We start from the raw sequence: 23,547 nt of genomic DNA, 5'->3' as shown, positions 1-23,547 counted from the left end.
AATATGAAATTCCTTTAAAGAAAATTTAATTACTGTTTCGATTCTCATGAAAACTGACGTTAAAAACGATACTAAAAAAATTGAGAATTAGAAAATGTGAACTTTGATTTCATTTACCTACTTTCAATCATTTTTTAATGTTAGAAGGACACTAAAGCTTACACAGCTTACATTGCATATCAGCAAGTTAACAAAAGTATTAACAGTTAATACTTTTGTTAGTAATTTGTAGGCTTGATTTGTAAAATACAATAGCTAGGTACACCACGAAAAAAATTTAGGAAGCTTGTTTTGAAAAAGTTTTTTTGTAATTATTCACTCTCTGATGAGATCAGGAAAATCAGAAAAGGACTTATGGATGTCACTGCGCCCACATCTGGATGACCACGCTGCGCCACTTTTAAGCAACACATGTATCATTAAAAATCATTATATATCATCTTAGTCATTTTTTCTCCTTATGCAGGTCATAGGCCTCCCTCAAGGATTTCACTGCGTACTTTTACATCACATAATTTAATATGGAAATTTAATGTGCAATCACAGTAAACAAAGTTACTTGGTGCCGTCCGCGAAAGTGTTAAAAGTTACAGCCTATGATAAAACTTTATCGATTTCAATAAAGAAACTTTGTATAACAATAAATAAAAAGCTTCAATATTGAAGCGGCTTACGCGATTAAATGGGACATGTTATTTTTTTATCAGCTTCATGCTGTATAACGCATATATGTAGCATTATTAGCAAAAGGAAAGTATGGACCTCCATAGGTTCCTTTCTTCCTAACTAGGACTCTCCATTCTCCACTTACCGCCTAATTTTTGTGGTTAGGCATAACGTGTTGAGTAGAAGAACTCAACGCCGAGTTTATGCCTTGGTGCCAAAGGAAACGAGTGGGGTCGAACCCGCAACCAACGCGTTACAATCATTCCCTTGTGCTCCTCCGCCACGACGGCCTTAAAAAAAATACAAAAATGTATCGCTGACGTTTAACGCTGATCGCATATAATCTGCGACCGATGCTATTACGTATTCTTTTTATTATGTAGGTAATTATTGAAATGATACAACACGCATTTTAAAAATTTATTGACTGAGTATAAAAGAGGATGATTATTATTATATTAATATTATTTATATGAAAAAAAATACACGTTTATGTGTTTATATTTTTTTAATATATGTAAAGTTTTTCAAGTATGTATTTGACAGACCCAATATTTATATCAGCACTCAATGGGCAGAACACCGACTTCCCACTCTCTCCGGGAGCTCTCTTATTATCAAGGAATGTCATACTCTATGGAGCATGATGATTTTTTGTTTGATATAACAAGTTGTGAGCAAAATATCTGCATACAATAATATTTGTCATACAGATATTTTATACAATATAATTAAATATGTGAAAGTTTGTAAAGATGAATGTTTGTTTCACATTTAATTAACTACTGAACGGATTAAATTAAACCTTATAGTTATGTACGCTAAACCTCATTATAACACATTTTGTATAATTTGGCTATAATTTAACAACAAGTCTAAGCGGGCGTAGCCGTAGGTAAGTTGCTAATTTAATATAAACAAGCAATAAACAATAAAAGTGCATTTGTGTTTATTTAGTATGCAATTGTTTTTATTTTGTGTAGTGTTCTGTTCGAGTATATATAGAGAATGCGTTTTGTGCGATTCATTAAATAAAGTACAACTTTCAAGATGAATACAACCGTCGCTTTATTGTTGGTGCTGGTAAGATGTTTTCTTTTTAATGTTAGTAGTCAACCCAATGATAATTATATTTTTTGTCCCGCACACATCATACTGATATTATAAATGTGAATGTAAGTTTGTTAGTTTCGCTTTCAAGCAACAACTTAAGAGAATAGAGGATCATGTCAACATGCTTAGCTAAGCTTACCGCCGCGCGCCGTCGCAATCAGAAGGTGTCAGTGCGTGTGCTGTTGTGTTGTCCATGCATCTGTGGCATCGTAGCTTTCATTCAATCCTCAGTTTTTCTAATTGACAAAAGGGTCTGGGCTCACTGTAACAGCCTCGATGAATGTAATGTCTGTAGATAGATGACGATGTTTACTTTTTAGAGATTCTAGTGTTGGAGGTATTTAAATTCTCGCTGATTCCACAGCAGCAGAGTAGGCGGAGGGAACCTGGGAACTTAGGGTTAAGACACTCTTCTCCCATTAAGACACCTACTCCACTTTCCTTCAAATTGTAGAGGAATAGCGTGTCGAGTGGGTGAACTGCGACCGGCGCGCTTTTCCTTGTTAAGAGAGCGAGAAAATTAAAATAACAATTATTTTGATTTACGCGCAAGTTTCTGGTCGCACTTAAGTGGCCTCAAAGGTATTTTAATTGAAACGTAAAAATCATTGTAACTAAAATACCTTTGTTAATATTTTAAAATAAAATTACCCATAATTTTGTTTGCGTGGACTAGAGTCCAGTCCAGTCGTGAAACCTGATTTTATCCTGTTCAGTAGGAATTTAATGAAAGGAAGCTTTCAGTATTTTAGGCGCTACTTTTAGGCAAAAAATGTTATATAAACTTTTATGTTTTGTTTTTCAGTGTCTGGTGGCGGTCCAGGCTAAACCAAGTAAGGCACCCTCAAATTATATTCAAAATGTCATCAAAACTATATGTTTGTAGATAAATATTAACGTTTCTAAAAGCAATTTAACTCCAAAATTGAATCTGAAATTTGAAAACATGAAAAAACCTGGGAGCGCGAAACTGACTCACATTTGGTCCATTTTTGTTTATTTAAAAAACATAAAATTTGCTTGAAAGACTGAAATGGGGCAAAAAATTTTTATTTTTTTTATACATGAATGTGTAGCGTTTTATAAAAATACCTGAGTGGAGCTTACTTCGATATATGTATATAATAATGGAAAGAAAAGCATATAAACTTATATATAATATAATATATAAGCCTGGGCGGCTTATATATTACATGTACAATGTATTGCACACTAAGATCTCTTTTGCCAATGATTATTCTTACCAATAGTGTTTACAAAAATGCAATTGCGCTTTGCGCTGCAACATAAAAAAGTTTTAACAACCGTCTAATTTCGACGTAACTCGATGGAAACGTATAACCTAGAGGTCAGTCCGCTTGGACTGTCTTTGTTAACGCTAGGGGCATATCTTAGGGAAAACGAGGAACAGAATATCTTACCTCAGGGTAGCCTGTCTACCCTAAAACTGCACAAAAACATCGACTGTTGTTGTCTTTCCTGAAATATATAATTTGTTTATAATTTTTTTTTCAGATCTGCTGCCCACAGGAGGTGAGATGTTATTTTAATTAAAGCAACTGTATTTTTTTAAAATTATTTGATTTAGCATCAATAAATGTATTAGATATATATAAAAAAATACGATGATTGTTATAATACTTAATATTTAGTTTGAAGTATTTTAGTTTAAGATTGTTTTGCAAGCGTGCAACTATACACGCAGCCGTTGTGGGTTCAACTCCCACTCGGAGAATGAAAATTTAATATTTTCGTATTTTTGTATTTTAAAAGGAGGATGTAATAATGGAAATAACGGCGGTGGGGGAGGTGCTGGTGCAGGCGCAGGATCTGGTGGTAGTGGAGGAGGGGCTGGCGCAGGAGCAGGATCTGGCGGTAGTGGAGGAGGAGCTGGCGCAGGAGCAGGATCTGGTGGTAGTGGAGGAGGGGCTGGCGCAGGCGCAGGATCTGGTGGTAGTGGAGGAGGGGCTGGCGCAGGCGCAGGATCTGGTGGTTCAGATTGCAATGGGCTATTCCCTAGCCTTGGGCTTGGCTTTGGCTTAGCTTAAGGTTGCTTAGAATACATTTATATTTGTAATAGAATAATTTCATTATTTGAATAATTATTTCTATTAATTGTATTAATAAAAGCATGTATATATATATAATTTGTTTTTTATTCTGCATCATATGATTTCCTGAATTTTGCGTTATAACATGAGAGTGCCCTCTTGTACCTTTCGATACCTCGATATAAAGAAAATTACAGACTTTAGCCAATTTAGACACACGTATACATAATCATTCGTCACGTATACCTACATAATCAATCAAGGAAGCATTCCACAGTCTTCTGTTTCATGTTGCATGTTGGGTGTCTCTCAACGTTACGTGAGAGTAAAAACACCAACCACACATTCCTCGCAGTCCTTAAGGCTACTAAAGAAGTAAAACTCATAATTTACAAGGAAATAATGTTTGCCTTTCAGGGAAGGCAATCGATACTTGAGGTAAAGCCCAAGGGGGCAGTGGCCGCTACATATAACAACGATACTGGCCCAAGCCATTACTGCATTTAGTCATGTGGAGTTGGATGAGGAGGAAACCGGACAAACAGGCAACCTCAAATTTAACATAACTGGAAATAATCCCATTGTAGCTATCGCCAAGTGCACGAAAGTGATGCTGGAGAATAGAATGCTTGAGATGATGAGAAACTTCAGCAGCAATCTAGGATCCACCTCATCAGTAGCATGGGAGGTACAGGTACAGGTATCCCAGGGGATGCAGTGGGTAAATGGGGTCCCCGGATGCGGTAAAACTACTTTGATTTTTAAACTTCAACTTCCTTCAATAATTAACTACCACAGAGGCAGCCAAAGAAATTAGAGAGAAGCAGTCGGTATAGCGACATAGGGAATTTAGTAAAAAATAAGGTATGGCCTTAATACTGGTTACCGGGGTTAGAAGCACTTAGGCCCAAGGACGTCCTTGAACGGTGTCCAAGAGGCGTGAGTTTAAGTTTCTATACGTTTTGTAAAAATAAAATTTAAAAATGATCATTTAATATAGAAACGATTATACCTTTCACATCCCGATCTTCAACTATCCTCCGACAGGCACATAAGATTTCATTATAATAAAAAAAAGAAACTATAAATAAAATTTTGTAAAATTGTAATACAAAAAAATATACCTGGTTAGAATATACCTGGACTCTCTTTGGAATGAAATATCCAGATAGTGATCTCTAATTATATGCCTAGTTTAAATAGCAGTTAAATATAAAATGTAATTAAAGCTGATAATTATGGAAAAGTAAGAAAAAAGTACGGACCAACTGTCTGTAGTGTTTACTTATAATATACATAAAAAAACAACGTTTACTTGGTGTGTATTTTTGTCAAATAAAAGACTCTTTTCATAATAATTCAATGGAATGAATATAAAATAAAATAATTATATGTATCAAGGTCAAAAATATTATAATTAAGAAATAATATGTTTGTATTTTTTGTACGAGTGTAAAATTAATTAATTGCTATAGTGTGTATTTGATAATGTAAAGTGTATTAGGACAGTAACTACATCAAAACCTGTGAACGAGGGAGGAGGAATGACTTAACACTACACTAACCTTCCCTCTACCTAACGTGCTATATGGATGACCGAATGAATTGCTTTCACACTCAGACAGGACTTCGATTTTTCTTTTTTTCCTGTCATTAGTTCCAGCCCTTGTTGCCAGGGTCTACCTTCTGAACGAGTATACTCCTCCCTGCACGATCGTCAACATCATCGATTGTTAGTCCACTGGTTCTCATGTCTTGCATCACAACATTCAACTATTGCATCCAAGGGCGACTAGGGGTCTAACTCCAGATGTAGATTTAGCGATAACAATATCACCACACTACACACGTGTAATACCACCAGGGACAGATATAGCAACAATAACATAGCTTTTTTACCGATATAGTGTTTAGACCGGCGCGCATCATGGCCATATCATCCTCTTAGATTAGGAGAACTTTTTACTTTTGGAACTCCGCTAAGTCGCGGATACCAAAACCACCTCGAATGAATGTGTTACGTTCAGACCGTATTACTTGGCACATCTCACTCTGCATCTTCATTTCCGTGACATGAAGCTCCTAAATTTACCGAGATGTAAGTTATCGATACGATATCTAAGAGTTGCTATATAAAGGTCAGCAGCAGGTCGGATCACGCTCTTGTAGTCTATTCTTTCAATTTCTCTAAGTTGGAAGAGATAGGAAGATAGAAGATGGAGTATGAAAGAGTACGCCCATCACCAACTCTAAGTACTCTAGTGGAGGAGAGGGACATGGTGATCCTCTCGAAAGTTACCGTGGTCACAGTCAGATGTCTCAAGAGAGGCCCCTAGAGGTGACGGTGGCCAATTTTGGCCTTCCACCAAGACCTGTCCTGCCCTGCAAGGTTCGCGATGTTTTGTTTATTTATTCTCCACTTGACGAAGTTCGTCGACATGATGATTAGAACCAGTTATAAATAAATAAGGCGGAAGTTGAATAAAAACACTAGTATATAAATAAGTAATAAGCAATATAATATCTATACATTAGTGCATTTGTGTGTACTCTGTGTACAATTGTTTTTAATTTCGGGTGTGTTCTGTTCAAGTATAAATAAGGAAGGTATTTTGTGGAAACTCAGTACAATATTCAAGATGAAAACGACCGTTGCTTTATTTTTGGTATTGGTAAGATTTTTTTTATTTTCTGTGCTTGAAGAAACCCAGACTGCTTATTGATTAACCAGATGAAACAATAATTTATATATTTTATCACTGATCAAGGTGGTAGACAGAGTGAAGAAGAGAGAGCCTAGAGTCATTTTTTCAGCTTCACGCTGTATCCTCTATATAGCAAAGGGGATCGGAAATGTTTCAATGAGAACGAAGTGTCTTAACACTAGGTTCCCATTAAAACATTTCCGTTCCTGAATATATAAATATTAAATATTTCTTTCACCCAAGTGAGAATTGAACCTACAACCGTAACGTTTACAATCGCATGCTTGTATCCCTGCCACGACGTGGCGCAATATAAAAGGGTAGACAGAGAGAAGAAGAGAGATCTACATAATGTTTGCTATTTTTCAACTCCCAACGAAAACAAAGAGTATAAATTTGTAATAACTGTGTGTGTGTGTTTGCACCTTTATGACTATCTTTCGCATTGGAGCTCCTAACCGGTTGAACCGGAAACGGATTTTGATTTAGTTTCTTGTTTGTTTGAAAGGTGACTTAACCGAGAGAGTTCTCGATTAATTTATCTTTTAAAAAGATTCAAAAAAATATATCCAGCTATTTGTCGATTATTAGCCCTTTTATAAGTGATAAAAGAATTTAAGGATTCCATATATCGTATCCTATTGTTGTAAAAACATTGACTACACATGGTAACCTTTACTTCAGCTTCATTTTTATTAATAGGAGTGAAGTTTTCACTCATTTGAATAGATATATGATGATGTTTATAGATCAAAATCCCAGGGCCCCCAGACTCTCTATTATCTCTCTCTCTCTCTGCCTACGCAGTAGGCACACTGTCTTAACTATATATAAGACTAATAGTACTCAAAATTTCAGCTTTGCTAAAATAAACGTAGGTCTGGCAGCCTGCAGCCATTATTTTTTGAGTAGGAGATATTTTAATAATTGAAATAAGTTTTCATCGTTAACCGTAACAAATTATGAAAATTCGTTTTGTCCTGGTTCCTAGGAATTTCGGGAAATCTTTCTCTTAGTACTTCTCTACACCCAACTTATTATTAAGCACAAAATGTTATATTAATTTTTGTTTTGTTTTTCAGTATCTGGTGGCGGTTCAGGCTAAGCCAAGTAAGGCTCCTTGAAATTATTTTAAATGTACAATTCAAATCGAATAAAAACTAAAATTCTATTAAAAATCTATTAAAGAAGTTTCTAAGACCAAAATCAGAAATTTTTTAGTTAAAAAATCCGTCGTCATGACAATATTGTGTAGGAGCACAAGTTTTGGTTTGTTTGGCTAGGTTGTTTGTTCGATTCACACTCAAACAAATGTTTTTTCTTGCCCTGAACGAGACTGAACATTGAGTTTGAACATAAGGCCACCAACGGCTCAGAAGGCAATTAATTCTAAGCCGGCAAGAAACTCTACATTTGCTCTTTTCAAAATTGAGTTCAACATATTTATTGCTTAATACAATAATACAATAGATGAATGAATTAATAATACTGCATGAAATCCTTCAAATATTCTTAGACAGTATAATAAGCTTTCCTTATTAACACAGTTTTTGCAGATATTTAAACGTATATTTAGATCTATAAATGACTGTTTTTCTGTGTATTGTCTTTTTTTGCGTTTAACATAAGATTATTAACATGAAACCAACGAAGAATATGCAACAATGCACTATTCGCTACGTCCTGATTTACTTTGTTTGTACATTATCAGATAAATTCTTTGTCAAAGACTCTGAATCCGGCGGAGAGTTAAGAATGAAAGTAAACTATATGATCTCTGGGGGAGTAGGAAGAGATGGCTACTATAGTATGTGCTGAATACAGTGTGAAGATAAAATAAAAGTAGTGTCGGTATTAGGTACAAGGTACATAGTATCCAAACACTTCGTTCTCTACCTTCCACCTTAATATCAAACAGATATATAAACATATTTTAGATAAATTCATTCCTTCATGTGTTATTTCTTAAATTAATAATATAACTATGTATATATTTTTTCAGGTCCGCTGCCTATATTAGGTAAGACGCTATTTAATTTAAACAGACTGTATATCAATATACATATATATATAGCTTTGAACTGCCCGTTATTCCTATTTACGTTATCAAAATTTTGAGCTTTTATTATTGTGATCTTGCACGCACCCAACATTGTGTAGGGCCTAAATATTATATTATTTTAAAATTTGTTAATTGTAGGAGGGGCTGGTGCAGGAGCAGGTATAGGCGGTAATAGAGGAGAACCTGGCGCAGGAGCAGTAGCTGGTGCAGGAGCAGGATCCAGCGCAGGAGCTGGTGCAGGAGCAGGATCTGGCGGTAATGCAGGAGGAGCTAGCGCATGGGCAGGTTCTGGTGGTAATGGAAGTGGAGCTGGAGCAGTTGCAGGCTCTGGAAGTAATGCAGGAGGAGCTAGCGCATGGGCAGGAGCTGGTAATGTAGGAGCAGGCTCTGGTAGTGGAGGGGGAGCAAGCGCTGGATCAGTATCTGGAGGCAATGAAGGAAGAGCAGGTGCTGGAGCAGGCGCTGTAGCGGGTGCTGGAGCAGGCGCTGTAGCAGGTGCTGGAGCAGGTGCTGGAGCAGGTGCTGGGGCAGGTGCTGGAGCAGGTGCAGGTGCAAGCGAAGGAGGAGCTGGCGCAGAAGCAGGCTCTGGTGGTATTGGAGGTGGCGCTAGCGCTGGACCAGGATCTGGAGGCAATGAAGGAGGAGCAAGTGCTGGAGCAGGCGCTGTAGCGGGTGCTGGAGCAGGCGCTGTAGCAGGTGCTGGAGCAGGTGCTGGATCAGGTGCAGGTGCAAGCGGCGGAGGAGCTGGCGCAGGAGCAAGCTCTGGTGGTATTGAAGGTGGTGCTAGCGCTGGACAAGAATCTGGAGGCAATGAAGGAGGAGCAGGTGCTGTAGCAGGTGCTGGAGCAGTTGCTGGAGCAGGTGCTGGAGCAGGTGCTGGGGCAGGTGCTGGAGCAGGTGCAGGTGCAAGCGAAGGAGGAGCTGGCGCAGAAGCAGGCTCTGGTGGTATTGGAGGTGGCGCTAGCGCTGGACCAGGATCTGGAGGCAATGAAGGAGGAGCAAGTACTGTAGCAGGTGCTGGACCAGGTGCTGGAGCAGGTGCTGGAGCAGGTACTGGAGCATCTGCTGGGGCAGGTGCTGGATCAGGTGCAGATGCAAGCGACGGAGGAGCTGGCGCAGGAGCATGCTCTGGTGGTATTGGAGGTGGTGCTAACGCTGGACCAGGATCTGGAGGCAATGTAGAAGGAGCAGGTGCTGTAGCAGGTGTAGAAGCAGGTGCTGGAGCAGGTGCTGGGGCAGGTACTGGATCAAGTGCTGGGGCAGGTGCTGGATCAAGTGCAGGTGCAAGCGAAGGAGGAGCTGGCGCAGGAGCAAGCTCTGGTGGTATTGGAGGTGGTGCTAGCGCTGGACCAGGATCTGGAAGCAATGAAGGAGGAGCAGGTGCGGTAGCAGGTTCTGGACCAGGTGCTGGAGCAGGTGCTGGAGCAGGTGCTGGAGCAGGTGCTGTAGCAGGTGATGGGGCAGTTGCTGGATCAAGTGCAGGTGCAAGTGAAGGAGGTGCTGGCGCAGGAGCAGGCTCTGGTGGTATAGGAGGTGGTGCTAGCGCTGGACCAGGATCTGGAGGCAGTGAAGGAGGAGCAGGTGCGGTAGCAGGTGCTGGAGCAGGTGCTGGAGCAGGTGCTGTAGCAGGTGCTGGAGCAGGTGCTGTAGCAGGTGCTGGAGCAGGAGCTGTAGCAGGTGCTGGACCAGGTGCTGGATCAAGTGCAGGTGCAAGCGAAGGAGGAGCTGGCGCAGGAGCAGGCTCTGGTGGTATTGGAGGTGGTGCTAGCGCTGGACCAGGATCTGGAGGCAATGAAGGAGGAGCAGGTGCTGGAGCAGGTGCTGGAGCAAGTGCTGGGGCAGGTGCTGGATCAGGTGCTGGAGAAGGTGCTGGTGCAGGTGCTGGAGCAGGTTCTGGAGATATTGGAGGAGGAGCGGGTGCTGGAGCAGGTTCTGGAGGAATTGGAGGAGGAGCGAGTGCTGGAGCAGGTCCTGGAGGTATCGGAGGAGGAGCTGGTGCTGGAGCAGGATCGGGAGTTGCTGGTGCTGGAAGTGGGTCTGGATAATCTGGCAATGCCAATAATTGGCAATGGAATAGTGTCTAGCATAATAGTTGAATAATTTTACAAATATTTTGATTATTTACAATGTAAATAAAAGCATACATATATTTTTCTTTTTATTCTCTCATATATGATTTCCTGATTTTGAGTTCCTGTTTTTCCCAAAATAAAGAATTTATTATTATGTATTTAACGGTTAGATATCTGGTAATATGAACCAGCACGGGTATGTACCAAGTGCTGGATCAGGTCTGGCTCATTTGGTTTATAACTGCATCACTATCTAAACCGAAATGTAAAAATTTTCTAACTGTTCTACACGGATTAATTATTAATTATTTTAATTTATTATTATTATGTTTCTTTTTAAAGATTCACGGGTTCAAAAAAACCCGGTCCTTTGGAAGGCTTGCGTGGGAATACAGGTCCAACACGTAGAGGCCCCTTAGAGAATATTCAAACGTTTTACTGTGACGCATCAGCCGGGATGAAAGAAATATTGGTACTGTAGTGACGGATTGGACTTTCCATTGGCTTTTGAGCTCTATGGTTAAATCTGAATACACGGAACGGATACACGGACACGGAAGGTCCACTCGCGACTATATTACTGGACGTACCTAACTAAGCTCGTTTTTTGCTAAGAACACGTAGTTCTCCCTCTTGCGGCTTCGCCCGCTTAAACTACTGAATTATTTACTTAATACACTGTATTGTATTACTTTGCGACCGCTCCTGAGCTGTTACATGCTGTAAATGGTCATATTTACCTACTATATTAGATAAACAATATATTTAAGGTACTTAATTGGATAAGGATTAATGTTGTATTGCTTAAAAACGCTTCGAAAATAAGTTATTAATATTTCGTAAAAACTAAATGACAATTTTTTTTTATTGTAGATCTTTGCAAGGGTATACCTTGCCTAATACCTCGAAAATCTCGTAGACTTCAGTCTGCGTTTGCAATGTAAGCGAAGCTATTTATTATTTACCTCAAAAATAACAGTATTTCTGTACTACATAACAGATGTTATTATAGCCTTTCTTTCTAAGCTGACATAGGGACAAACAGCGTAAAGCGACTTTGTTTTACACTTTCAGTTTCAAAAAGATTTATTACACGCTGTATCCCACGCACAGCAGGGTAGGCAGAGGGAACCTAGTGTTAAGACACTTCGTTCCCCACTTTCTGCCGAATTTTGAAGGCATTGCGTGTTGAGTGCCAGAAATCAACGCCGCCTCGACACTAGAGCGAAGAAATGGAATTTTAAATGTAAATAAATATTTCACTTCCTCGAGTGGAGATCGAACTCACAACCGTCGCGATACAGACGAACCCTTGTGACGCATCAGATTAGATTAAATTGTGTTTGTTATTATACTTATTTATCATTTTAAATAACACTACAGACCAAAGGAGGGTGAATAGCTAAAGAAGAGTGTTTGGTTGTTGTGTTTCTAGATGTTGAATCTGCATATAACGTTGCGGTACTCAGGCAGCGATTGCAAAAGCTGAGTAATCGCCAAGGATGGCTCATTTCATATGTAGTCTGCTGACCGATATATATCCGGTATGTATCGAGGCAAAGCGCGGCGTTGATTTACGCCACCCAACACGCAATGCTTCCAGAAGTTTTGGAGCACATTACATAATTTAATCTATATTTTTTTAGTTCCACACTTCGTCCCGCATAGAGCAGGACAGGTAGAACGTAGTGTTAAAACACTTCTTCCACTGTATTATTTCAACCTTACGTGTGAATTGTGTGTTGAGTGGCGGAACCAACCGTCGTCTTTTGTCTTGTAACTAGAGCGAACAGATGAAAATAATTCATTCATCCGAGTGAGAATCGAACCCACAACCGCGACGTTTACAGCTGGATTTTGCTTTGGCGAGTGGGTGTGGAACCCATAACAACCTGTTGTGTTTACAGTCACACGCTCGTGCGACGTCCCTAACGTACCAAACGACTGTGCCATAAGGGAGCATGACTAATTTCAAATGTATTTTCATTGTAAATACAAAAATACAAATGTTTTTTAAAATAAATAATTATATAACAAGCTTTTGTGTGCAGACACTTGTATAAATGGCATAGATTAATGAAAAATATTCTGGCAGAGAGTCCGTAGTTTCGAAACACTTCGCCTACCACACTCATTTGTCCGACTTACGCCCTATTTCAAGAAATTGAGTGGCGGAATTCAACAAAGACTTTTTATTACCAGAGCGGAGAAATGAAAATATTAATTAAACAACTATTGGTGCATCCTCCCGTTACGTACCTTAGGTTCACTGACATCACTAAATCTTCCAGTTACACGCGAAATAGCATCACGTGTAACTTTAATTTTATTACTAAATCAACTTCACGCTGTATCCAGCACGGTAGGCAGATGGAACCTTGTGTTAAGACACTCCTTTCCCCACTTTTTCACCGAATTCTGTAGGCATTGCGTGTCGAGTTGCGGAATTCAACGCTGCGCTTTGTCTCGAGACCAGAACGAAGAAATAAAAATATGAATTTAAATAAATATTTCCTTTCATCGAGTGGGGATCGAACTCAATTTTGCAGCACACTTTGTGCCCGTGCGATACGACTATCTTCTTGATAGGTACTTTTAATTACTCTAACGTTCCGCCAAAACGGAGGAAGAGCCACGATTAAATATGTAAAACTGTGATGTGGCCTGAACCAAAACTTTATTTAATACCTTCTGAATATTAATTAATTTATACACAATATATAATGCGCAATAAAATTATATTATTCAAAAATACACCTGTGAGAACATATAGTAGGGTGGTCCGAGGAGAACCAGTGTCAATACGCTCCATTATGCCGGCTAATTGTTTTTAGCGAAGAAATAAAAATGTACGAGAGCTCCTTCAAATATGTAATTTGTTTTTGTTTTTTACTATTTGTAATTTTACTTGGCAACAGAAACAAATTATCTGTGAAAATTTCATCTGTAACTGAATATTTAGTTTTTTTTTGTATTTTATCGTCTGTGAACATTTCCACTGTGTCACGGTTCGTAAGATACCGCCGGCGCTGACCGACGCACAGACAGATAGTTGAGTTTTAGTAATAGTGACTCTATTTTATATTTCGCATTATCCATAGGGTACGGTTTCTTAAAAAAACATGGCGAATAAATAAGAATAAATCAATTAATAATAATTTAAGTATTAAAAATAAAGAAATAAGTTATTTATTTATTACTCTATCACACCAACTTAAACATAAAACAGATACAAGATAGATATTGGTGACCTCAGCCACCCTTACCATACAAATGGATACTGGTCGGTGTACAAATGATATGTTAATATAATAAACTTACTTATAGATCTATATGCCATAAATTACATACTAATTTACATGAATAGCTATATATAAGTTATTGACCGAATATTTATGAAAATTATTATATCAAGGCCATCAATATTATAATTAAGAAAGAATATATGCCTTTATGTTTGTATTCTTTTAGCTGATGTAAAATTAGTCAATAACTACAGTATGTATTTGATAGGCCGAGTATCCACACTCAATGGTAATACTACCGACACGTCTACTCTCTCCAGCCCTCAGAATAGGTTGTCGTCGTATGAACTTTTATAATTCTTAAAAATGGTTCCTACCGAATTCCACGGTTAGTGTATCATTCATTATAGGCTTATATCGACAGAGCAAAATAGGCATCAAAATGAGTGGCGAAACTCATGGCTGCTCTCTCATCGAACCCATAACCGAGCTTAGAGTCCGTCTCTCAGCGCCACGACAGCCTTAAGCACATAGCAATGACATTGTTAACACACACACGCATCATGCCCTGCAGTTGCAGGGACAGATATAGCAACAATACCATAGCTTTTGCGCGCAGCGTGGCCATACCATGCACTTAGACCACGACGTTCTTGGAAATTATTCGATACAGCACCGCCCCCAAGACTACCTCGAATGAATGTGTTACGTAGGCGGCAAGACCGTGTTGAGCGTCACATTCCGCTATAGCACCACTCGTCTATAAGAGGTGACCCCCCACCCCTTCCTGAAATATGGGAGCACAATTAGGGACAAACTATTCCTCGAAGATGCCAACACTTCCGGTGTTGAAGAATGCCTCCCTGTATCATCAAAGTCAGGCCGTTCGTTGAATTCTGGGGAGGGTACAGATCCGCGCTATGGAAACGGCAAATAGCAGCACCCAGTATCAGCATATTGTCAGTCTATCTCCACCCTAAGAGCTAGTAACGCACATGTAACTCCTCTGGTAATGCACGGGGTCGTGGGCGGGCGGATTTTGAATACCAACGTTTGGTCTATAACACGTCATAAGAACATACATAGACTTATGTTTATCTGTATAATCATCCTCCTTAGTTAGAGTCCTCAGAGTCAGTTAAAATTTAAGAAAGTGGAAGTTGAACAAGAACATTAGTATATAAATTGTCAATAAGCAATACAATATTATACAGCATCATACGTGTTTACTCAGTGTCCAATTGTTTTATTTTCAGTTGTTTTGACTTTTGAATATTATATTGTCTGTTCGAGTATAAATAAGGAAGGTGTTCTGTGTAACCTCAGTATAACCTTCAAGATGAAAACGACCGTTGCTTTATTTTTGGTGTTGGTAAGATTTTGATATTTTTTTTGTGGTTGAAGTAACCCAATGTTGCGTATTGATTAACCAGATGTACATATATTACCATTTATATATTATTTTATTTTATTTATATATTATATACTACGGATATAATAAGGTAGACAGAGAGAATAATAGAGAGCCTAGTGTCAACTTATTGTTTTGTTTTTCAGTGTCTGGTGGCAGTTCAGGCTATGCCAAGTAAGAATCCTTAAAATTATTTTAAACGTTAATCAAACAATAACAACTGAGATTCTATTTAAAGAAAGATCAAAGAGGTTTCTAATTTTTTTACAAAAAGTGAAGTTTGAAATCTAAGCAAGCCACACACGGGGAAATGACATTGTGTTCTGCTTGAATATAAGGCTAATTTTCATTGTATTTTTTTTAAATAGGAGGATGTAATGGTAATTGTATTGTAAATCACGCAGGTGGTGGAGGAGCTGGCGCTGGAGCAGGCTATGGAATTGATAGAGCAGCGGGCGCAGGAGTAGGTTTTGGCGGTAATGGAGGAGGAGCTGGAGCAGGAGCAGGCTCTGGAAGTGACGGAGGAGCTGGCGCAGGAGCAGGTTATGGCGGTAATGGAGGAGGAGCTGGAGCAGGCGCAGGCTCTGGAAGTAGCGAGGGAGCTGGCGCAGGAGCAGGTTACGGAGGTAATGGAGGAGGAGCTGGCGCAGGAGCAGGTTATGGCGGTAATGGAGGGGGAGCTGGAGCAGGCGCAGGCTCTGGAAGTGGTGAGGGAGCTGGCGCAGAAGCAGGTTATGGCGATAATGGAGGAGCTGGTGCAGGTGCAGGGTCTGGAAGTGACGGAGGAGCTGGCGCAGGAGCAGGTTATGGCGGTAATGGAGGAGGAGCTGGAGCAGGAACAGGATTTGGCGGTAATGGAGGAGGGGCAGGTGCTGGAGCAGGTTCCGGAGGTAACGGGCTTTTCCCAGGTCTTGGTATTGGCATTGGTTTAGGTAATGGAGCTGGCGCAGGAGCAGGTTATGGCGGTAATGGAGGGTTAGCTGGAGCAGGCGCAGGCTCTGGAAGTGGTGAGGGAGCTGGCGCAGGAGCAGGTTTTGGCGGTAATGGAGGAGGAGCTGGAGCAGGAGCAGGCTCTGGAAGTGACGGAGGAGCTGGCGCAGGAGCAGGTTATGGTGATAATGGAGGAGCTGGTGCAGGCGCAGGCTCTGGAAGTGACGGAGGAGCTGGCGCAGGAGCAGGTTATGGCGGTAATGGAGGGGGAGCTGGAGCAGGTGCAGGCTCTGGAAGTGGTGAGGGAGCTGGCGCAGGAGCAGGTTATGGTGATAATGGAGGAGCTGGTGCAGGCGCAGGTTATGGCGCTAATGGAGGGGGAGCTGGAGCAGGAGCAGGTTATGGCGGTAATGGAGGTGGAGCTGGAGCAGGCGCAGGCTCTGGAAGTGGTGAGGGAGCTGGCGCTGGAGCAGGTTATGGCGATAATGGAGGAGCTGGTGCAGGCGCAGGCTCTGGAAGTGACGGAGGAGCTGGCGCAGGAGCAGGTTATGGCGGTAATGGAGGGGGAGCTGGAGCAGGTGCAGGCTCTGGAAGTGGTGAGGGAGCTGGCGCAGGAGCAGGTTATGGTGATAATGGAGGAGCTGGTGCAGGCGCAGGTTATGGCGCTAATGGAGGGGGAGCTGGAGCAGGAGCAGGTTATGGCGGTAATGGAGGTGGAGCTGGAGCAGGCGCAGGCTCTGGAAGTGGTGAGGGAGCTGGCGCTGGAGCAGGTTATGGCGATAATGGAGGAGCTGGTGCAGGCGCAGGCTCTGGAAGTGACGGAGGAGCTGGCGCAGGAGCAGGTTATGGTGGTAATGGAGGGGGAGCTGGAGCAGGCGCAGGCTCTGGAAGTGGTGAAGGAGCTGGCGCAGGAGCAGGTTATGGCGATAATGGAGGAGCTGGAGCAGGCGCAGGCTCTGGAAGTGATGGAGGAGCTGGCGCAGGAGCGGGTTATGGCGGTAATGGCGGAGGAGCTGGAGCAGAAACAGGATTTGGCGGTAATGGGGGAGGAGCAGGTGCTGGAGCAGGCTCTGGAGGTAATGGAGGAGGAGCGGGCGCTGGAGCAGGTTCCGGAGGTAACGGGCTTTTCCCCGGTCTTGGTATTGGCATTGGTTTAGGTAATGGAGCGGGAGCTGGTGCAGGATCAGGATCTGGCGGGGCTGGTGCTGGAAGTGGATCTGGTTCAAGTGGCAATGGGCTAATCCCCGGTATTGGTGTTGGCTTTGGCTTAGCCTAAGGCTGTTTAGATTTCAATTCATATAGTTAAATAATGTTTAATTTAAAAGAAAATGTATTATTTACTGTCTGAATAAAAGCATACTTATAATTATCTTATTATTCTCCCATATCTGATTTTCTGAATTTTGAGAACTTCTTGTAATTGTCTAAATTCAATTATCCAATTAATTTCAATTAAATAGGGTCCGATATGATAAGAAACCAAAAATAAAATTTGTCTTTTATCTTCAACTGGAAGTCGTCCGATTAAAAAATGCTCAGGAGTCAACGGGAGCAAGTCATCTAGATTTGTAGGTAAAGGCGTGAGTGGCCGCGAATTTAAAATAGCTTCGAGCTTGAATTAAACGGAGTTAAGCTCTTCGTGAGTCAAGTTACAATTTCCCACCACTCTGTTTAAATGAAATTTGGTCGACTTAACACCTGTCTCCCAAAGACCACCGAAATGTGGAGCATGAGCAGGAAAAAAATGGCACTTAGTTCCAAACTGGGCAGAATCTTCAGCTAAGGAGTAAATAAAAAAAATTTAATTATAGGGTCCTACGAATGATGTACCATTGTCAGAGTAAATGTTAACAGGTTTCCCTCTGTGAGACATGAATCCCCGGAAAGCTTGTAAAAAATTGCTGCTAATTCTAAATAAATAGCTTTGTAGTAAAACATACTAAAGTCGCTGTATATACATTTACTAGCTTACATCCACGACCCCAACGTTTTGGAAAATAAAATCAGCTGATGACAGTCTACTCATCGGTAAATTCTCCATTTGGGGAGCAATCGCTTTTCCTTTTAAAGGTTGACAACGAACGTACTGACGATGCAAGCCCTCGCCAAGTTACGATCGACTAGCGGCCAATAAGTCTGTCTAACGGACTCGTATGCAGCAACTTCATATGTTCATATCTAAATAAAAGTTTACTGAAATGATGAGTGGACTTTAATAAAATAGGATGTTTTTTCTCAAATATTCAGAATTATGTAATATTCCTCTTACACGAATTATTTTAATATTATCAAGAAATATATTATATTTTAATAGGTAAATATTTTTTGTTCATTAATTAATAAATTGTATTCAGGAGACGGCTGTCTTGTGACTGTGTAATAATAATATTAAAGGAATTTAGTAATTCTTCAGTGGTAATACAGTACGTCTTTACAAAGCGTAAAACATAATAAACTGTAATCGCATAAAATTTGGAAAACGCTCAAAATGTATAAGGTATGTTAAAATTTGAATTATGATGGGCGTCATGCGCCACATGGCAAAAGTTTGAGTGGCGGGATGGTAGCGGGATGGTCGCGAGGATGGTCGCTGGGCTATTGGGTGCCACGTGACGTCAGTTCCATTGACGTCATCATTAAAACTACGAACCAAGATAAAGCTTGTTAGACGCGTCGTTAAACATATGCAATTCGAATTGCTTGTAAGATTCACAAACCACACTCCAGTCGAGGAATGCGTAAATCCTTGAGAACAAGCAATGATTTAATAACATCAAACCATCCTACTTTAATTTCAGTAGGTAATTAATTATCCCACTTTAAGGCCCCATGATCTCTAAAAGTTATAAGTCAACTGTACCTATAAAAAAAGTAAATAGAATAAAACAAGAACACTAGTTTATTATGATTAACAGTCGGGATTTTAATTTTACAAGATTCCTTGAATTTAATTAGTCGAAGAATAAGTTCCTTAATTTGTTTTTTTCTACACACAGAGATAGATAAACACGTTACCCTCCTTTGCGTGGCGCAGTCGGGTAAAAGTCTATTATGTTCAGAGGACGTTTAAATGAGTCACATAACCAACTGTCGAGACATGAGTCGTTGCACTTATTATTCAATTCAATAAATTGTGAATATATTACTATTGTTTTCTATAGGAATGCATACAACATTTTATTTTACTTTTTATTGGAGTTCCGTTGAATAATATTGTAAAGCTGAAGATTTCGTTTCGTCGATGGCGATTATCTCAGAAACTAATGGGGCGAGGTGCACAATTAATTTTGTGTTAGATTCAAATTCAGATTCAAATTCAAAATATGTTTTATTCAAATAAACTGTTATAAGCACTTTTGAATCGTTGAATGAACATAAAGGTAAGCAAAAAGGTACCACCGGTTCGGAAGGCAGTTCTGCTGAGAAGAGCCGGCAAGAAACTATACCGAGGAAAGCGTTAAGCTGGCAACATTGGCATCAATATGATGTTAACCGGCTACGATTCCCAATCGGTTGAATTAATTATTTTTATTTTCTTTCTCTGAAAGAATTTTCTCTCTCTAAGAACACACAGCATGGATTAAGTTCCGCCACTGAAGATACAATATCTTGAAAATTGGGTAGAATATGGTGACGACCTTTTTTTGTTCGTAGCAAGTAATCAGTTATGAATGGAATGTTACACAAAGGAACCCTAAAACGCCATATAAAGTGCATTTCGGTATTGTCTTATAGAATATTTATTTACATACATTATATACGCTCAATTAATTTTTATATAAAAAGTAGATGGAATTGTATTTTGTCATATATTCAGCAGAAGTGTTGAGTCAAAATGAAGTTGTTCTTGATTTTTATTTTGGCTGTAAGTATACTGTATCATATTTTCTTTTATACGAGTATCTAAGTAGAATTTACAATTAAAACTTCTCAGTAACAATACAAGCACTCTAGCCGATTTAGTTATACAATCTTATTTTTAAGACATTGTGTGGTACCAGAGTGTAGAAATGAAAATAAATAAATAATGTTTAGACAAACCGTTCCTTTTAAGACTTCCATACCCCGTGCGCATAACCCATGACGATAATATTGAGTGTAACATCTTAATTTTTAATTCTTTTTTTTCAGGGACTAGCAATGGCCCATGCAATGCCTAACATTATAAAAAGTTAGTAATTTCTAAGATAAATAACCTATTTGGATAGATATATATAAAAAAATGATTTTAATAAAATAAACCAATTTTAAATGTCTCTAGGAGGCTTAAGTGTGAATGAAATCCACAACCTGTCGGTCACGCTTGCAGTCGCTTGTGTCCCTACGCCGCCTCTAGCTTCAAAGCATATTTAACATGAAATACAAGAAACTTGATTTTATTAGGGAACTCTTTGTGAACGAGTCACTACTAACTTTAGTTTTGAGCATCACAACTTCGAAAAAAGATTGGAGTATCGGAAATTGCTATTTTCAAAACCACTGAGCAGTAATCATTAAGTGAATTATTTTTAATTTTTAAATAACATCATTTACTTTTCAAAATTACGATTTCCAATTTTTAAAACCTTTTTATTGCTTTTATAATATATTTCATAAAGTTTACTGTCAGAACTCTAAATTCACATATTATAATGATAGAGGATCGGACGTTAAAACGCCAGTTGCATAAAATTGGTAAAAAAAATAATTGACCTATTGTTCACTAGCAGTAGTAGTAACTACTACAGGTAAGTACGAGTATGAGGAAGAAAAACCTCAAAAGACGAAAAAACTGCCTTTAATTGTGGAAGAACTTATAACTTTTGATAGTTGCCTCTTGTATTTTGATGAAGATACCAATTTTTCAGCTTTACGCTTTATCCCGCATGTAGCATGAGAGTAGAAGTAGATGGCAGAGGGAACCTAGTGTTAAGATGCTCCGTTTCCCACTTTCCGCCAAACTTTTCAGCCATTGCGTGTTAAGTGGTGGGTCTCGACGTCCCGCTTTGCCTTGTTACCATAGTGTAGTAATCAAAATGATAATAAATAATAATCCATTCCCCCAAATGAGGATCGACTACTGTCGCGTTTACTTAACATACGCTTGTACCACTGCGGCACGATGGCTATACGGGTACTTGCTCTTTTTATTTGTAAAATAAATCTAACTCATTTACCAAAGGAACATAAGAAAAACTGTAATTTAAATTATAATGCTTGCAAAGAAAAAAAGCTGGCTGAAATCACGATCCATTATAAAAATAATCAATAGAAATTACTGATCCATATACTGTCAACGTCTATGCTCAGGTTTCGTCGCGCTGTCGTTTTAATGTTCTTAACATAGAGTAATCAACATAGCAATTATCCCACTGTCGCGACTCCGGGTGTATATCCTTACATCTTTTGATTTCTAGAACCTTCTTCCGAATCGCCTAAAATTCCGGAAAAAGATTTACTTAAAATGAAACCAGATCCAAAAGATGACTGTAAAGATAAGAAACCAGATGACAAGTCGAAAGATGACAAACCTAAAGATGATAAGCCTAAAGATGACTGCAAAGATAAGCTAAAGGATGATTGTAAAGATAAACCAAAAGATGACAAGCACAAAGATGATAAACCAAAAGATGATTGCAAAGACAAACCAAAAGACGATAAACCGAAAGATAATTGCAAAGACAAACCAAAAGATGATAAACCAAAAGATGATTGCAAAGACAAACCAAAGGACGACAAACCAAAAGATGATTGTAAAGACAAACCAAAGGACGACAAACCAAAAGACGATTGCAAGGATAAGAAACCAAGTGATGAAACGCCGACTATAGAAAAACCACCAGTAAAGAAACCAGATGGTGGTATCAGTGAGTCTGTTGCACTTGCATATGCACAATCTACTGGCAAGACCAGTCAAGCTACAGCTGCTGCTATCAGTTCTGCTTCGTCTGGCTGAGAGTTTAATTGCAATAAAATATTTACATAAATAATAGTTTGTTTTATTTATTCTTTCTTGTTGATGTGTTCTAAAAAAATGAGTTCTAAAAAAAAACAAAGTCATCATCGACTTTGATGCCCCTTTCCTTTTGATCCCCAATGCGACCGCCCCGCTCGCACCCCCGTAGCTACGCCACTGAAATAGATACCTACACCCATATAGGATCAAAAATTAAAACATCGACAATATGAAATTGAGAAAATAACAATTAAGACATAAGAATAATAAAGTACGACAGACAAGTCTTCTTACGCCCAATATTAATAATGTATCTCCTATCTCCAGTTAACGTCTGTCTCGTACTGTCCGACATGTCTATCCAATCACTAACCTGCATGCCTACCTCCATCTCTGTCTATTTCAATCTATGGTTGCAATTTTTGGATTGGGATTGGTTATTAACATTGGGCGTTAGTCAATTCAATGTGACGGTTGAGCTTGCTCTCACAGTTTCTCAAAGATTTCGAGATTTCCGATTTCAGATTTAGGAACCAACTCACGGCGCCCCTATTTACTTTCTACGGTGCACTAGGGCGCCGCGTAGCACAGGTTGGGAACCCCTGTGTTAGAGAATAATGACTGAAACTACTTCTATGGACTGGTATGATGTTTCTCTTATAATTTGGTGGGTAGTTCACTGGCGGTACTTGACAATAGATTATTGTGAGACAGTACAAACCGCAAAAGACCGTGCAAAGTGGAGTAGGTTGAGTAGGAAGACAGAACCTGGTAATAGCCCAGATTAATGCCAGGAAGAAGAAGAAGAAGGATAAATAACATGCGTCAGTAGTGCGGGCTCACTTCCGAGTGAGTTCCGACTGTGCCGGTTGTGCACACTGACAACTACGCTCTTACATATAGTATTGTTAGGAACTAAATATTTTAACAGTTGTTCGACCCTCTTGGTCCATCGGTCGAAACTGGGAAATAATTTTAATAAAATTGTTAGTTTTAAAATGTCAAAGTAAACTTATATAAGAAAATTGTTGTATTGTCCCATATCACTCTTCCTATATCTTATAAAACAAAGTCGCTTTTTGTGTCTGTCTGAACTTTCTAACTCTTCTTCTAAACCACCCAACAGATTTTGATGCGGTTTTCACCATTAGGTCGAGTATTTCTCGAGGAAGGTTTATATATAGTTTATTATTTGTACATTCTTATGTAAATTAACATAAATACGATAAATGTGTATAAAGTCCTACCCGTTGACACTTTCGCGCATGCGCTGCTTTAATGTTAAGTACTACATGAAAACAATGTACTGGTGTATAGTTCCTTTAATAAGATCTACAAAAAAGTCTGCGATGGCATA

General features: G+C 39.5%; 3 protein-coding genes across 3 annotated transcripts; all 3 read left to right on the top strand.

The window, feature by feature from the left end:
- The first annotated feature begins 1,648 nt into the window (after positions 1-1,648).
- Positions 1,649-3,908, top strand: LOC146538677 (uncharacterized). Its single transcript, XM_085187261.1, has 4 exons — positions 1,649-1,749; positions 2,585-2,612; positions 3,295-3,312; positions 3,553-3,908. Exons 1-4 carry the CDS (start codon positions 1,717-1,719, stop codon positions 3,825-3,827), a joined length of 354 nt encoding a protein of 117 aa, XP_085043387.1. The 5' UTR covers positions 1,649-1,716; the 3' UTR covers positions 3,828-3,908.
- Positions 3,909-6,046: 2,138 nt separating this feature from the next.
- Positions 6,047-10,642, top strand: LOC146538676 (uncharacterized). Its single transcript, XM_085187084.1, has 4 exons — positions 6,047-6,139; positions 7,618-7,645; positions 8,538-8,555; positions 8,736-10,642. The coding sequence occupies exons 1-4, from the start codon at positions 6,047-6,049 to the stop codon at positions 10,640-10,642; spliced, it is 2,046 nt and encodes a 681-aa protein (XP_085043210.1).
- Positions 10,643-20,047: 9,405 nt separating this feature from the next.
- Positions 20,048-22,190, top strand: LOC146538675 (uncharacterized). Its single transcript, XM_085187083.1, has 3 exons — positions 20,048-20,120; positions 20,387-20,426; positions 21,652-22,190. Exons 1-3 carry the CDS (start codon positions 20,091-20,093, stop codon positions 22,188-22,190), a joined length of 609 nt encoding a protein of 202 aa, XP_085043209.1. The 5' UTR covers positions 20,048-20,090.
- Positions 22,191-23,547: the final 1,357 nt, after the last annotated feature.

The sequence above is a fragment of the Heliconius melpomene genome, chromosome 6 (assembly GCF_056956725.1).
Source record: "Heliconius melpomene rosina isolate 202511_hmr_F chromosome 6, ASM5695672v1, whole genome shotgun sequence".
In the NCBI taxonomy this organism is placed as follows: Eukaryota; Metazoa; Arthropoda; class Insecta; order Lepidoptera; family Nymphalidae; genus Heliconius; species Heliconius melpomene.
The sequence above is the reverse complement of the archived record's forward strand: the minus strand, read 5'-3'. Positions and strand labels throughout refer to the sequence as shown.

What these genes read in the sequence shown, in the direction of transcription:
- LOC146538677 (XM_085187261.1), top strand. Translation starts at nt 1,717, where the DNA reads ATGAATACAACCGTCGCTTTATTGTTGGTGCTG. An exon ending in TCGCTTTATTGTTGGTGCTG is followed by an intron (nt 1,750 to 2,584) that starts GTAAGATGTTTT and finishes TTTGTTTTTCAG; the next exon opens with TGTCTGGTGGCGGTCCAGGC.
- LOC146538676 (XM_085187084.1), top strand. Translation starts at nt 6,047, where the DNA reads ATGGAGTATGAAAGAGTACGCCCATCACCAACTCTAAGTACTCTAGTG. An exon ending in CGAAAGTTACCGTGGTCACA is followed by an intron (nt 6,140 to 7,617) that starts GTCAGATGTCTC and finishes TTTGTTTTTCAG; the next exon opens with TATCTGGTGGCGGTTCAGGC.
- LOC146538675 (XM_085187083.1), top strand. Translation starts at nt 20,091, where the DNA reads ATGAAGTTGTTCTTGATTTTTATTTTGGCT. An exon ending in TCTTGATTTTTATTTTGGCT is followed by an intron (nt 20,121 to 20,386) that starts GTAAGTATACTG and finishes CTTTTTTTTCAG; the next exon opens with GGACTAGCAATGGCCCATGC. An exon ending in AATGCCTAACATTATAAAAA is followed by an intron (nt 20,427 to 21,651) that starts GTTAGTAATTTC and finishes TTTGATTTCTAG; the next exon opens with AACCTTCTTCCGAATCGCCT.